General features: G+C 43.6%; 1 protein-coding gene across 1 annotated transcript in view; it reads right to left on the reverse strand.

Annotated features, from left to right (window-relative positions):
* DDX55 (DEAD-box helicase 55) overlaps positions 1-16,763 on the reverse strand; it is a 47,845-nt gene that overhangs the window by 18,605 nt on the left and 12,477 nt on the right. The window contains exons 2-5 of the mRNA XM_086942908.1: positions 11,089-11,139; positions 10,920-11,006; positions 2,029-2,120; positions 1,303-1,365 (exon numbers count right to left, since the gene is read on the reverse strand). Coding sequence (XP_086799034.1) covers positions 1,303-1,365; positions 2,029-2,120; positions 10,920-11,006; positions 11,089-11,139 — 293 coding nt within the window. The remainder of the gene's footprint in view (positions 1-1,302; positions 1,366-2,028; positions 2,121-10,919; positions 11,007-11,088; positions 11,140-16,763) is intronic.

The raw sequence follows: 16,763 nt of genomic DNA on the forward strand, positions 1-16,763 counted from the left end.
CTAAGTGTATTACTTTTTACCATCTCGATAGATATGGCATTAGTGGACTATTGCAGCAGCTAATTTCATAGTTACAGGGGCACAGAATACCATGGGTGGTTACACCCTTCAAGTAGTTCCTACAGTCCTATTGTATTTAAACATTTCACATGCACTGAATAACTGTGTCACCCTGTGTCCACTTGTTTATATTACAGGAATGCATTATAATGGAAGACAGACTAGTTGGCATTGATAACGCTTGTTTATTGACAGAGTATCCGCTCCTTGCCACATGCCTGTTTTGAAAACCCAATAAAACTCTCAGATTAGAAAATTCTTATTCTCAATGGGTCTTCTATAAATGAGTATACAAATTTGTAAAACGCAATCAAACTCTACTCCTACGAAGCTAAAACGAGACATAGCTAGTTGGAAAACGCTTCCCCTATCTCTATAAGGCAAAGCGGCTCTTTTTAAAATGATGTCCTTGCACCGTTTTTTGTATGCCTTGCAAAACTCATTGGACCCTGTCCCGATGGCAAACTTTAAAGAAATCGAGGGCCTACAGAGGGACTTGTTGTGGGACTGGAAGCCACGCATCACCCTGCACAAGCTCACACTAAACTGGTACAATGGTCTACAGGGCCCGGGGTGGCCCCCAAAAATGGTCCCAAATATGGAACCCTTGGAACGCATACCGATGGGATATATGCCGTCTGCCACATAGCATTGATCAGGATGATGCCCCTACCCCGTACTCACCCCTAAAATTCAATGTCGTAATGAGTGGTTGCTGATTGTCTTCACCATGTACGGTTATGCTGAATCCTCTACTGTATATTTTATGTTGATGAATGTTAATAAAAATACTTTTTAAAAAAACCCTACCCCTACATGTAAAGCAGGAGGAAGTATATTACTAATCACCAATGGGCATTCAATTAGGAGATCCTGAAAAAAAAATCTGCCACTGCGAATCTATCTGTAATGCTCCAATAGTTTGGATCATGTAGAAGGGCATGACAGACCACTGCTCCCACAGATTGAGTTTTTCTATATTGCAAACACATCTGTTTGTCCTGTGAAAAGTTAGTGCTGGATTAGGAATTCTGGATGCTGAAGCTTTCTCAAGCTGTACAGCAGAGTCATGAAACCTGCTCAAGCATGCAGTTGGTACAGACTCCCTGCTCATTTCTGACCACTGTACTCGGACTGATTCTTCAGAGAGCAAATTCTGAGGATAGTGATTGTACTTTTCCAGGACACAGACACATTCTGAAGCATAAACAAAATGAAATGTAAACTACAGTAAATATATACCCGTGCTCTTTCAGCTTCTCGACATCCTCCGCTGGATTGCTGCCGCCAATCAAAAGGGTCTGGCTGAAACAAGACAGTGCTTAATGAAAAAATATAGAAAGAATGTCAATCTTTAAACATCTTCCCGGTTAATGGTGACGTGTCTCATTCCCTCCTTGCCTGAGCTGGTAATAGTGCGGGTGCAGCTGTGCCGCATAAAGAAAATGACACAGTCAGGCCAGAAAGCGTAGCTGCAGATTACTCCCAGCATATGCTCTACTGTCAAATTAAATAAAAACAAGGTGCACTAGACAAATATAAAGTGGTTTTAGGAGGACAGGCATATAACCTTCACTTAAGTAATGGACTTTACAAAACTCTTTTTTAAAAAAAAACACTAAAAAAACAGTGGTTCGTTTTCAACCAGTAGAGCACTGGAAAAAGAGCTCAAAGCACTTCAGTTATATAAGCAATTACTAAGCAGGAAACCAAGAATATTCATCCACTTTAATGTTGAATGACACAATAACTGCGGACATCCGCTTACTTCTGAAAGTCACTACAAGGATCTGGTCAGAGTGAAATTATCTTCAAACTCACTTCAATGAATACCAAGAAATTAGATAGTAGTAACATCTATTATTTATAGCACTTTCAAAGCGAAGAAGAGCAGGATGTTACAAAATATTTTTTTTTAATAAATTACTATTGTTAACCACCCAAAGGGTGATTAGAATAAGGACTCACCTAAACTGGGGAAAAGGTTTCATGAAGTGGGCCAGCACCTCGTCAATTTGAATTGCCAGCTCTCTAGTTGGTGTAATAATAATGGCTCCCACCTACCACAATAAAAAAAACACATAATTATGCTAATTTAAATTATCTTCCAATGTAATCTCAGTTTGAGCACAAACAGAAATAAACAGATACACAGGATGCAAAATTAGACAACTCATGTCAGGAAATAGAGCACTTGAAATCACTTTAGCTGCAACTCTGTAACAAAGCTTTCATCAGATAGTTAAAATCTGTTGGAAAAATATAATATATTTTTTTAAGACAAATGCTTTATAGAATTGTTAGTAGTACAGCTGGTCGTATAAGTCTCAATGAAACTGGGGCAAATCTGTAAAAACATCAACAATGTTTCAATAGTGAAACTTATTTCAGAATTCTTAAAATTATATGTAAGGGGTCATTCAATTAGCCAAGTAATGGTTACTGAAAAGAAAATTATTTGAGTTAATAAGTAAATCATTAAAAAAATAAGAGCAAATTAGCTCTATTAAATGCAGAGGTGAAGATCCTGGCAAAGTGTTGGCCACATGATTAGTTAGGGTGATCAGGTCACTAATTCACCCAAATCAGTGTGGCTTTATGCCAGGAAGTAACACAGCGCTTAACATGCAACAGCTGCACAGGTAATGGAGGAGTGTGTTAAAAATCTGTGAGGTAGTGGTCATGCTATCACTAGACGCGCGGATGGCCTTTAAAACGGTGGAATGGCACTTTATGTACGCATTCTTAGAAAAGCTGGGATTCAGTCCCTATTTCATCTCCTAGATCAGACTGTTCTACTCGAACCTCCTTCCTAAGGTGGTGGTAAATGGAGGCACAGCAGCACCATTTCCCTTCAGTGGGGCATGGGGCTGGGTTGTCCACTCTACCCCCTGATTTTCGCTTTATTCCTGGACCCACTGGCGGCTTAGGTCCGGAGTGATTCCTTGATTAGGGGGTTAAGATGGACTGCAGACCGGCAAGATCGTATCTCCCTTTAAGCGGATGACATCCTGCTGTATGTTGCCAACCCCTCCTCCACACTTGACAGGGTAATGCACATATTTGCACTCTATCGTAAATACTCTGGTTACACTATCAACTAGATTAAGACCTTGATTTATGTCCTTCATGGGGAGTCCCCAGTTCTCCCCAACAACTGAGGCCAGGGTGGTTGCGGAGGGATTTCGTTACCCTGGCATCTTTATCACTAGAGATCCTGATGCATTTTACACCCACAACTTTGAGCCCCCAATCCCACGCTTGAGGAGGGACGTGCAAGACCGGAAGGCCTGGCCTCTTTCCTTTCTGGGAAAAGTGGCTTAATTTAGAATGATGGCCCGCCCTAGATTTCTGTATGTGCTTCAAAACACACCCTATCCAATACTACAGTCTTACTTCCGCGCCAGATATTGGGTAGCGTGGACTATTTTGGGACGGGGTATCGCTGGAATAGCACTACAGAAATTAGACAAGGGGTGTTACGATGATGGAATAGCCCTCCCTGATACACAGAAATATTTCTGGGCATCACAACTAATCGTTAATGACTGGGTGCATTTCCCGGAAGATGAACTGGCTTACAGGATGGATAGGGGAAACATGCACTCTGGGGGTTATTTGCAAGCCATCTATGGGGTGCAGGCTGCACATCCCTTTTCAACTCAACGAGTGTCACTATCTCCTTGTGGCACACAGCACCAGCCACTATGGGTTGACGAGTAAAGATTACTCAGCACACCCCCTCATGGGACACAGCACGACTTGGTACTCTGGCCCTACGGAGAGGCTTCAACAAGTGGGACCTTATAAGTCTGTCTCAGATGGGTGACTTGTGGAGAAATGAGGAAGTGCTCACATATGCTGATCTGCAAACGAGGCCTATAGATATTTGCAAATCCGCCATGCCCTTTATAGTGTAATTCCAAAGGAAGAACACCCTCCTGAGTCCTCCCCTCTCGTAAACACTACTGGATGACTTCCTATCCAAAACGGAAATTTCACTTACATACCAGAAACTGTTAACTAATTCCCCCAATACTATGATGTGAGTGCAAGAGGCCTGAGAGAGGGACCTGACTGGTTTGGAGGAGGACACGTGGCCTGAGACACTGGCTTTCTCACATGAGGTGGACATACACTCGCGCTTTCGTCTCATACAGCTGAAGATCCTTCATAGGGGTTACTATGCACCCCGGTTAAAGTTAACTCGAGCCTCAGCATCACAAAATGGATGCTGCCACCACAGACACAAGTCTGACCTCCTGCTGCTGGGAGTCCTTCCAGCGAGGGAGGCCTGGACAAAGGGATTCCTGCCTTGGGAGGTGCTAGCACCACCCCAGACAGGATTTTTTGTATTAGGTAGGACAGGCTGAAAGGAATGAGACATGCCTGGGGCACACAAGGTGTCCCTGTGCATACCCCGGTTCAAACCAGTTGCTGGGGTCCTCCAGCCCCAGCTCTGGCGCGAAACCTGACAAAGGATAGGGGGCGTAACCACCCCCCTTCCTGGTCCCACCCATAGGAGGGACCTAGTCACAGTACAGCCCCCTTTAGGAGAACAAAGGTAGGAGCTGGTCCCATTCCAAATTAGATTAATCCTGATTTGAAACTCTACGATAAGAAACTCTGGACTTCGATGTTCTGCTCCACAGAAGACTGAAGAAATCTCCCTTGTGGCCAAGGAGTGACCACCCTGCAGCAGCAGGCACCATCAAGCGTCCTAGCGGTTCACTTTGTCGTCCTTCCTGCTGGAACCAGACTTCAGAGCCCGACGAGATCCGGACTTCCAACCCTCTCCGACCTCTACCTACATCTGCAGCACAGCTGAGATCCGTGGGTGCGACGAGACACGTGGGACCGGCCATCTTGAAGAAACTGCACTTCGCTTCCAGCACGACTTCAGAAGCATCCTCGATAAAGTGCTTTGGGGATTGAGAAGCCCCAGCCCCGAGCAGCTCCTGCACAGAAGATCAGCCCTCCAGCATCCACGAGATCTGCGTGGGGCCCTTTTGCTTGACTGCTGCTCAACGCTTTGTCTGGTCACTTGCCGGCTGGCTAGTGGCCTCCTAGACGACGATCCACGAAATCTACACCGCTGGTCTGGTTGCTCCAGACTGGCCCTTGCTTCCCTGCAAAGTAGAAGCACCCGGACCCTCCTGGTCCGCACCAGACGCCTTTTCCACTCACCGCGTGGGTTGCCTTTGCCAAGGCCTGTTGACGCCGAATCCGGAACAGACACCGCCGACAGCGAGAGCCTGCGTGGGACAGCTCGTGCCTCCATCCTGGTCGTCGAAGACGCCTCCTGGTCCACGTGGCTGCAGAGTCAAGCGTCCACTCTTCACCTGATCGAGACAACCGCATCTGGTTCCTTCCTGGTTCCACTCCGGTCACTGGCTAGTGACTTTGAACATTGTCCCCTCTGCTTTCAGGTCTCCATCTTCCTCGATCCACCCTTGGATCACTCCGGACATCTTCCTCCTGGTCGCCTGCAGCATCTTTCTTCAAGGCTCCATTGACTTCAGCGCGGAAACCAGACACACTTTCACACCTATGCACCCGCAGCCCGTGGGTGAGGTAACGAGAGCATTTCGGTGTTCAAGGGTAGATTGACTTTCCTAGTGTCTAGATATCCAGTCGTTTTAGTCTTAACCAGTCGGAACTGTCTTTTACCTACCTTTTCGTAATTTGTAGTGTCCATTGACTTTGTTAAGCATCTCGTGTGCGAGTTCACACTCTGCACACGCGTCCCGTGGGCCTCCTGCCCCTTACCTAAGGTTAGGGTAGTGTAGTCCCAGCGATCCTACAGCCTCTGGACAGCTCCATTCCTTCTATGTTATGTTATGTTATTCATTTTCTTCTATAGCGCACGGCTACTCCCAAGAGCATCCCGGCGCTTTGGCGAAGAGAACTGAGTACAGAGTAACAACACAACAGCTAAAAACTGAGGGAGATCTAGCGCTACTATTGGACAAAAAGCCAGGTCTTCAGTGCTTTCCTAAAAGCTAAAAGGCTGTTTGCCAGTCTCAAAGACAAAGGTAGCTCATTCCAGGCCCGAGGAGCCAAATAGCGAAAGGACCGACCACCTGTTCTGGAACGCTTGATGGAAGGCACTACCGCCTTGGCCAAAGAGGCTGACCGCAAAGCCCTGTTAGGCAGGTAGAAAGAAAGACGTTTCCCAATATACTTGGGGCCTACACCATGCAGGGCTTTAAAAGCCAAGGTCAGGCTTTTGAATAGGATTCTCTTGGGAATGGGCAACCAGTGGAATGCTTTAAGAAACTCAGCAGCACTGGCCCGTCTCGGGAGCCCAAAAATAGCACGAGCTGCCGAATTTTGTACCACCTGTAGGCAGGTCAAAAGGTATTTGGGTAGGCCCAAATACAGGGCGTTCGCGTAATCCAAACGCGACCCTATAAGTGCCTGTACGATGGTTTTTTTGTGTTGGAACGACAGCAAAGGGAGAAACTTCCTGAGCATCCTCAGGATACCAAAGCATTTCCCAGAGAGCCCTATAATCTGGGGTCTGAAAGAGAGGTCGCAGTCAATCACAATTCCAAGGTTTTTCGCTTTGGAGGAGACATTGTCCGGGGGTAACATGTCCTGCTGCCACCAGGCCTTCCAACTGGGGTCCGGTGTACAGCCAAAAAAGAGCAGCTCCGATTTGTCGGAGTTGCATTTTAGGCCATTTTGGCGGAACCACTCAAAAACCGCATCAAGACAGTCCTTAATCCGTATGCCGTCGAAGGCCCCACCCCTGTCACAAGAGAACAGAAGCTGGGTGTCGTCAGCATAGGATATAATCTGGGCGCCAAAGGATTCCGCCACCGCCGCCAGAGGGGCCATAAAGATGTTAAAAAGCATGGGGCTAAGAATGGAACCTTGAGGAACCCCCACCTCTAGCGGCGTCATATCGGCGGAAAAAGGGGGCGCCCAGATCGTTTGCCGGCGGCCGGTAAGAAAGGATTGAAACCATTTCAACACCGTCCCTCGTAGGCCAATTTCCCAGAGTCGTAAAAGGAGACCATCGTGGGGGACGGTGTCGAAAGCCGCCGACAAATCTAGCATAAGCAACATGGCCTTGCCTCCAGAGTCTAGCACTTCCCTGATGGCGTCTGTGACCTCGAGCAGGGCCGTCTCCGTGCTAAAATTAGCAGGGAAGCCAGATTGAGACATGTGTAAAAGGTCGTTCTCCTCGATGAAATTGGAGATCGACTGATGTACATGCTTCTCGGTCACTTTCGCCAGAGCAGGGAGAAGGGAGATCGGCCTATAGTTTGCATGCAAGAGGGGATCCAAATTAGGCTTTTTAATCAGCTGTAGGATCATGGCACATTTCCAGGCCTAAGGGACCACACCGGTGGACAGAGAAGAATTGAGAAGTGGATTCAAAAGAGTGTTAAGCACAGGGGCCACTTTCCCCAGACATTTCGCCGGGCAGGGATCCAATGGCGAGCCGGATTTCAACCGTGACAAGAGGTCCAAAGAGGTGGTAAGAGAAATAGGGGGAAATTCACAGAGATAGGGGCAAAATCCATCCGTAAAAGGCAGGAGGGACAGACCGCCAACATCCGGCAAGGGACAGGCAGGAAGAAAAGAGTCCTGGATGGACTTGATTTTATTTACAAAGAACTCGGCTAATTGCTATCGATTTCCTTATACCATTTACTTAGTATATGGTTTGTCGTGCCCCTAGGGCACCATTGTAATTTGTGCAACTGAACGTATTTTTCTTAAGAGTCTTGTCATGTGCTTAGCCCTCTGATCTCATAAAGAGTTCAGAGGTGTTTTGTTAGTAATAAATATATTGTTTATTTTCATAACAACCTGTGTGGTGTCCTTTCATTTGGTATTCAAGGGGTTATATGTGGTAAAACAGCTGGCTTCACATGCCAAAAGAGTTTAGCCTAAGACTACTTTGTCCATGCTACCATTAGGATAGCTGGTCTATAAGGTTGACTTACAACCAATCACCATAAGGGTTGTTTGGACTGATACAAGGTGATCACTAGAACTAGTGAGCATCATATATCAGGCCAACTTCTCACATCCTACATCAAGAACACTTGTCCTCGCTTTACCAACCCCTTCTCTTACCCACTCCATCCACTGCAGGGATGATCACTGATTAGGACTAATTTGGAGTGTCCCAGACAAGACATAAGACATGTAGTACTTAAATAATCATTTCAATTTCGCTGTGCACTTTATTTTTTTATTCTTTTTATTTATTACAGGTGAAATTCTAAAACCATGCGATCAGATGTTGCTACTTTTTTGCACATTACACGCCTCTCTGCACAATTAACCATTAGTCAAAGGTTATACAGTTATTTCTTTTCCAATAAGCAACCTCAGCTGGTAATGTTTCTGTATTCATGCAACTCAACTTGAGTTAGTGCCTGACTCAAGTGGGGGTGGGGTGCAGAGGTTTCCCCTGTAGGTGTTCCATAATTCCCACATTCGTTCCCACTTTTTGGGGCATTCGCTGTGGATATATACCGCCCTTTCCGCTACTATAGCACCATCCATGTCTCTACTCAACTATCAAAAAAAAGTAGGAATCCAAAGTACTGGATTCAGAGACCTAGTTTGTGTGTTATGGTCACTGCTCAAATTACGTCAGTAAAGACCAGAAGAAGAAAGAAAAATTTCTTTCTAGAGTCCCCTCACTCACCGGGGTTTCCCCACGGTGACATGCTTCATCATTGGGGCCATCCCAGTTCTCTACGAAAAGGGGCGTGCTGCAACTAGCGGACTACGCAGTAGCACTATTGTTGTGAAAAGACTATGTGTGGTGTAAAGTGATGTGGTGGTGGAGTGTGTGTAAGTGAATTAAAAATACCGTGCTAGTGGGTCTCAACAAATTTATTCAGCTCCTAGTTTGGTATATTAAAATGGGGGTGACACTGCTATTTTGCCTTTAATAGGGCTAAATCAGTGTGTGGTCAACATGTTTCAAGCTCCCCAGGCTTTTCGTCAGGACCATACAGGGACCAGCCCCGTATATACCACTCCTATATTCAAATGAATAGGATGAATAAATTTACCATACTACTTCTAACGCTGTTAACTTTTAAACATGCGTCTTATACATACGATTGTACTTTCTCGTTGTTTATGTATTAGTGCTTAATAGCACTTCATGGTCTCTGGTGGGGGCAGGATCACCTCATGGAAACATTGTTCCTTATCGGCGAAATCGCACCGTGTTACCTACTCGTTCCCCTCGGGTAACACGGTGCGGTTTCGCCGATAAGGAACAATGTTTCCATGAGGTGATCCTGCCCCCACCAGAGACCATGAAGTGCTCTCTGGTGGGTGCCAAGTGAAGGGTGCCCAAAGTTTTTCTATGAAGGATGTTGGTCGCAAAAAAGGACTGCAGGCTGGAGCCAGAGGACTGGACAAAGGGAACCGACTGGAGGATAAAGTTGCAGAGTTGATGAACACCAGGACGCTGTCGGTTGGGCACCTCAGAACTCCGGAGCTGCGGTTGCAGGGGTGTCCTTTTGTGTTGGGTTCCTCTCACCGGTTACGGTCGCGGTCAGAGGGACCTTTCAGGATGAGGTTGCAGGCATCAAGGAGAAGGTCGTGGAGGTCGTCTAACGCTGGAGAACAGGTCAGGGTCACCGGAGGGAGCTCGCTGGTTTGGTGGGCCACTCGAACTCAGGCCGTGGGGTCCAGAGTGATGTAGATCCTTTAGGAAGGCAGGGCAGGTACCCGGGGCTTTGGAGGCTGCTGGCTGCAGGAAACACCGGTTTCAAGTTGTAGGGTTTTCAGAGCAGGAGACAGGTGGGAGGGCTGCAGCCGGGGCCAAAGCAGTTGCCTTAGTCCTCCTCTTCTGCAGCACGGCTCTTCGTTCCTTCTTCTTCTTGTCACGTCAATTCTGAAGAGGCAAGGTTCAGGGGTGCCCCTAAATACTAGATTTAGGTGTGTTACAGGGGTTTGCAGGCTGGGACCGATGGATCCCTTCTCTGGGGTGTTTACACCCCCTAGTATGCCACCCTCCAGTGGGAGGGAAGCATAGGCCGCTTCCTAATTGGAGGGGTCCCCTTGTTTCCAAGATGCCCTTCTCTTCGCCTCCCCCAATAGAGGGGTGGGGTTGGCAAAGATTGGCACACCTCCCTTCCTGGCTAGAATTTCCCACCAGTTCTCGCACCCAAACTGGGGGTAAGAACAGGTGGGAGCTAGATGCTAATAGCAGCAAAAGGCTGCCAATCCTGGGGGAGGAGGCATGACACCTCTGCCCAGGATGTGCTTTGTTTGCAGACACAGAAAGAGGAGGCTCTCTACCCAGGGATCCAGAAACCTGTCTGGAGGTTGCAGATGGATGGGAGCCAGCCAGGAACTACACCAGTGTTGATCATTTTTCAGGGGGCTTCTCTAAGAGGCCCTCTGAGTGCATTTTTCATTAATTCCCACACAGGCATCAGTGTGGGTTTAATGCGCTGGGAAATTTCATACCAAACTTCACAGACATCAGTAAAGTCATCATGAAGCTGTGGAGCTGTGTGAGATCTATGTACACCATCAGCAATGTTTTCATTGTAATGGTTGCAGGTAAGGGTGATCACATATGTTACATAACTTTTTGTGTTTTGAATGAGTGTGTTGTTCATGAGTGCAACAAGCACACTGAGGCAGGAAGCTGAAATGGGGCATTTTCGCTTACAACGGTAAAAAGAATTGAGGTAAGGCCCTTCTCCGTGGTGCCTGTTGATCATTCAACCTCGATTGTAAAGGCAAAAAAACAGCTATTTGATCGTCAGCAAATACAGTTTTGTCCCTGCATAATCATTTAGAGAATTACTAGCAATCTGAAGTCTGTAAAATAATGTTAGCGTTTTCTAAAGAATTCTTACCTGCATTTTCTTTAACTTTTCTTCCCGTCGGAGTAAAATTTCCAAAATGGGAATCACAAAAGCTAACGTTTTACCACTGCCTGTAACCTAGGAAGTAAATAGGAGGGTTCACTTTTGTTCTTAAGAACACAGATAAGAATATCAACCACAATTTAAAATATATACTTACTGCTTCCGCAGCAATGTCTTTATTGCTCATAAACAATGGGATAGTCGCAGACTAAAACAGAAAAAAACATTACATTAGTATGCTTGGCACTTCTCAGGAGGAAGAAAAACATTTACAAAACCAGTACTGAAAAAGAAAAATTTCAGTTTCTTTAGTAAAGCGTTTGCTTTAAGGACTTTGAGAATAAAATTATTTTGAAACCAGAATAGGGGTTTTGAAAGCCAATTTATTTTAAATGTCGAATAATCCCATAATGTCAGACTTATGCTGCACCAGACACTATGCAACAAATATGGCATGCCATCTAATATATGCTCCCCAACAGGAACCTCACACAGCAGTTATCCTATTTTATGTTAGGCGCACATACACACACTCTTTTTCAATCTACAAAATAATAGTTTGATATCAAGCTTTGCTGGTCCGTTTACACTTTTGTATACCCTGACCTTGTGATGTATAAATTGGGCTAATACCATTTTAAAAATTTTAATATTTCTAAGGATTCATTATAAAATGATGAAAGCAGCTTTCTCATGAAACAGATAATAGGTTACTTTGGGAAAATCCGAATTGACATTAAACAGTAGAAGTATTCATATAAAACGTTTATAGGGAAAAACATATTGGTTTGGTACCAAACACAAGTTAACATTTTTTTTCTAAAAGGCTAACAAAATATTCTACAGCCACCTTTTTTACTAATTTCCAACATTAAGACATGCGAGAACAAGCTATGGCAAATCCAACAGGTCATTCCTGTGAGAAAGTTATTGGCTTTGTCATGTCTTTCAGACATACTAAAATTGCTAAACTGCTAGACACCCATGGTGCGCAACATCTCTGTTCTTTCTTGGAGAAGTCTGGTAATCTCGATTCCCATCAGGTTGGCTTTCGTCCTGCCCTCTTAACGGAGACAGTCATTCTCTCTGATTTGGATGATAGGAGGAAATAGGCGGATCATGACTTTACTCAGGCATTGGTTTTGCTTGACCCCTCAGCAGCTTTTGAGATTGTTGCCCATTCTATATTGGTCGACTGTGTCAATATGGCAGGATTGCAGGGTATTGACTAGAGCGGGTGACTTCCTTTCTTAAACATCGAGCCCAATTGGTCCAGCTTCCACTGCTTTGCTCTGACAAGGTTCAACTTAACTGCAGAGTGCCTCAGGGTTCCTCCCTATCGCCTCATTTATTTAATATCTACATTCGCCCATTGATCCACTGTCTCCAGGACCAAAAGGTGAAAGTATACAACTATGCTGACGATATGCAGCTCATATTCACCAATGACAACACCAGGTTATCTTTGGTATTTTTTTAAATACCATGGTCTTTATAAGAGACTGGATGAATGGCCACCAACTGAAGTTGAATTCAGACAAAACTGAAATTGTGGTCACATAATTAACACATTACATCAATGGAATCCTTTATTTTATCCTTTGGAAATGGGACATCCCTCTCTGCCATCACCCCCCCCCCCCCCTTCCCCCATGCCCCAAAAGTCAGTGAATACTCTTTAGACCTATCCTTGAAACATCAGATAGGGACAGTGTCCTCTGTGTGCTTTTTCTAACTCTGGAAAAATCAGAAGATACTTCACAGTGGATGCTGTTATCCATATTCTGATGGCACAAGTGATATCTAGGATTGCCTATGCTAACATACTCTATCTCATACTCCCCTCTGGCTTCAATCATAGATTGCAACTAATCCAACATCAGGCAGCCCGGTTGGTTTTCTGTCAGCAAAGACATTGTCACACTAAACCTCTGTTGAAAAAGTTACTGGCTCCCTGTGGCTCAGAGAACTATTGTTAAAACTACCTGCATTGTTTTGAAATCTTTTTACAGCATAAGCTGCGCAGAATCCAATGTTACACCTGAAATCGTCATCTCGGATCTGCTCATCAGATTTCACACATCACAGTCCTAAGAAGTAAAACAAAGAGACTAGGAGGGGCTAGTTTATCTGTATTGGCGCCTTAAACTTGGAATACTCTTTCTCCAGACATTAGATTGTCCACCAATTATATGGGCTTCAGAATGCTTTTAAATACCTGGCTTTTTAGACAAGCCTAGTAATTAATTCTGACTGACAGGTGTTGCCTATATTACCTTAGCGCCAAGAGGCTTGCTGGTGTATGTGCGCGTTATAAAATTGCGATAAAAAAACATACTGTACAGCAGAGCGGCAGCTGTGTAACATCGCTGGAGAAAAAAAACGGTATGACATGGCCCAAACTGGAGCAGAAGTGGACTACTACTGCATCATGATGTAGCGTTCTTTAAAGAAGTGTGTCTTCTGCTCTTTCCTAAATTGAAGCAGGGTTGGGATAGTACTGATGGGGACCAAGAAGTTGTTCCCGATCCTGGTTGCAGAAGTGGAGAAGAAGGCATGTTGCATTGTTTTATTCAAATCTTTTTTTAATTCTTTGCTTTCAGTCTGATGGTGCCTTGCCTGCAGGTGTACCAAGAACCACACGAGATGGTGAGTTTGTGGGGTGCTGGTCATGATGGCTGTATATATAGTGCAGCTAGGTTTTAAAATGATGCTTGCCAGTGTGGAGAGCCAATGCTCTTTGATCAGTATTGCAGAGATGTCATGTTTCTTCAGGCCCTGCATGAGATGTGCTGTGGCGCGTGGGTTACCCTTAAAGGCTGGGCAATGTGTAGTATGTCAAAATGACCAGGAAGGATTGTCTTGCCATCATACAAATGTCAGTGTACGAGGGCTTAAACAGCGGTACTAAAGTTGCTTTCTGAAGAGAATGGTTCCACTTTATTTAGTAATGTAAAAATAAATAGGGAGACACCATTTTTGACGAAAAGGGAATGGGTATTTAATCAATAAAAACGAAGGTTTCCCTTTTCCTGGTTATAGGTGATAGATCAGACTGCGGTAGGCAGTCCTACTATCAAGACGTGATTTACAGTACAGCTAGGAGTATGATCAGGTCTGAGGCACCCCGCACAGTAACAAATTTACATATAAGAACTAATCAGTATAAATAATAACATTTTAACCCCCAGAATTTCAAACAAATTTCAGAAATACGTAGATCGTGAAAACAAGAGGTGAAATAATCAGATAGAGGTTTTGTTAATTGAAATTATGACATTTATTATAACACAAGGTGATATTTTACATTCATTGACATTTTCTAAAAACAAATTATCACATCCATTTTGTTAAAAACAAAGACATTTTTAATAAGAAAAAGCATGATAACTGTCGACGCGGCGTTTCGGTGAACGGGTTTGAACACCTTCTTCAGGACAATGCTTTCTATGGTTAAAAAAAAACTATGCAAGGAAATATAGACAAAAAAGTTTTATGTTACTAAACATTCTTTTCAAAAACAAACCTCTATATATTTTATGATTTTTAGTCACTATGGTCAGTTTAACCTCAGTAAACTGCATCGTTTTGTCTAATACGTCAAGTGGGAATACATCATCTAGCGATATTTGTTGCTATAATAAGGGGGAGCTCTCATACATGTATAGCAAAAGCAATTTATTAGGTCTTCTAACATTTGTTACCCCATGATGCCTCGTTGTTTGATCTACTCTATCATAAAGGATTTAGTTAGTAGGTATAGTACTCACTTCTTATCATAAAAGTCTCAGCTCTGTTCTGTTCGGCTTTACACTGGTCGTCCTCAAGGTTACTCTTTCTATGGACGCTTCTTCTATGGTTTATACTAAAACATAGAGGGAGTAATCTTTAGATAGGACACCTAGTCTCTTGTCGATTGTTAAAGATTACTGTGGGTCGCAGAATTGACTTACTTTATATTTTGTAGGGCTGGTTTTTATATATAGCCTTTGTTGCTTTGTGTTCTAAATTTATTTCTCGTGCTGCTGGTTATTCGTTACTCTGGGTCAGCTGTGGGAGCAGAGATTCCTTTACTAATTTTTATCCACTTACTTAATGCAATGTAGGTTGACAGTTTAAACAGAATACTGACCTTCAAAAAAATCAGCTTGTTTAAAGTTAATTATGTATCTATTCTTAGCCAGTCTGACCCTTCTGTGTCGATTTTCAATTTCTTCACCGGTAGTTCTATTTAGACTGTAACAAATACACAAAGTCTTTTAGGTAACTATCCAATCATGTTCGATACAAAAGGGGATGATGGACGAAGCGTTTGAGCAAATCAAACACTCACCCCCAGTCAACTGATCTGGGTTTATTCCATCACCATTCTTTAGCTCACTCAGCCACCCCAGTTCAGACATGGCCATATGCAAATCAGTCTGACCCTGAGCCTCATGGTAACAGTCCAGCCCGAACTGCCAAGCCAGAGTAACGAATAACCATGTCTGAACTGGGGTGGCTGAGTGAGCTAAAGAATGGTGATGGATTAAACCCAGATCAGTTGACTGGGGGTGAGTGTTTGATTTGCTCAAACGCTTCGTCCATCATCCCCTTTTGTATCGAACATGATTGGATAGTTACCTAAAAGACTTTGTGTATTTGTTACAGTCTAAATAGAACTACCGGTGAAGAAATTGAAAATCGACACAGAAGGGTCAGACTGGCTAAGAATAGATACATAATTAACCTTAAACAAGCTGATTTTTTTGAAGGTCAGTATTCTGTTTAAACTGTCAACCTACATTGCATTAAGTAAGTGGATAAAAATTAGTAAAGGAATCTCTGCTCCCACAGCTGACCCAGAGTAACGAATAACCAGCAGCACGAGAAAGAAATTTAGAACAAAAATCAACAAAGGCTATATATAAAAACCAGCCCCACAAAATATAAAGTAAGTCAATTCCGCGACCCACAGTAATCTTCGACAATCGACAAGAGACTAGGTGTCCTATCTAAATTTTACTCCCTCTATGTTTTAGTATAAACCATAGAAGAAGCGTCCATAGGAAGAGTAACCTTGAGGACGACCAGTGTAAAGCCGAACAGAACAGAGCTGAGACTTTTATGATAAGAAGTGAGTACTATACCTACTAACTAAATCCTTTACGATAGAGTAGATCAAACAACGAGGCACCATGGGGTAACAAATGTTAGAAGACCTAATAAATTGCTTTTGCTATACATGTATGAGAGCTCCCCCTTATTATAGCAACAAATATCGCTAGATGATGTATTCCCACTTGACGTATTAGAAAAAACGATGCAGTTTACTGAGGTTAAACTGACCATAGTGATTAAAAATCATAAATTATATAGAGGTTTGTTTTTGAAAAGAATGTTTAGTAACATAAAACTTTGTTGTCTATATTTCCTTGCATAGATTGTTTTTAACCATAGAAAGCATTGTCCTGAAGAAGGTGTTCAAACCCATTCACCGAAACGCCGCGTCGACAGTTATTGTGCTTTTCCTTTTTTTGTTTTTTTTGTTATGTTTTTAATAAAATGGATGTGATAATTTGTTTTTAAAAAATGTCAATGAATGTAAAATATCACCTTGTGGTATAATAAATGTCATCATTTTAATTAACAGACCCGTATCTGATTATTTCACCTCTTGTTTTCACTATCTACGTATTTCTGAAATTTGTTTGAAATTCTGGGGGTTAAAATGTTATTACTTATATTGATTAGTTCTTATGTGTAAATTTGTTACTGTGTGGGGTGCCTCAGACCTGATCATACTCCTAGCTCCACTTTATTTAGCACACAGCGTGGATATCAGAGCATCTT

Source organism: Lissotriton vulgaris, chromosome 11, assembly GCF_964263255.1.
Source record: "Lissotriton vulgaris chromosome 11, aLisVul1.2, whole genome shotgun sequence".
Classification (NCBI taxonomy): Eukaryota; Metazoa; Chordata; class Amphibia; order Caudata; family Salamandridae; genus Lissotriton; species Lissotriton vulgaris.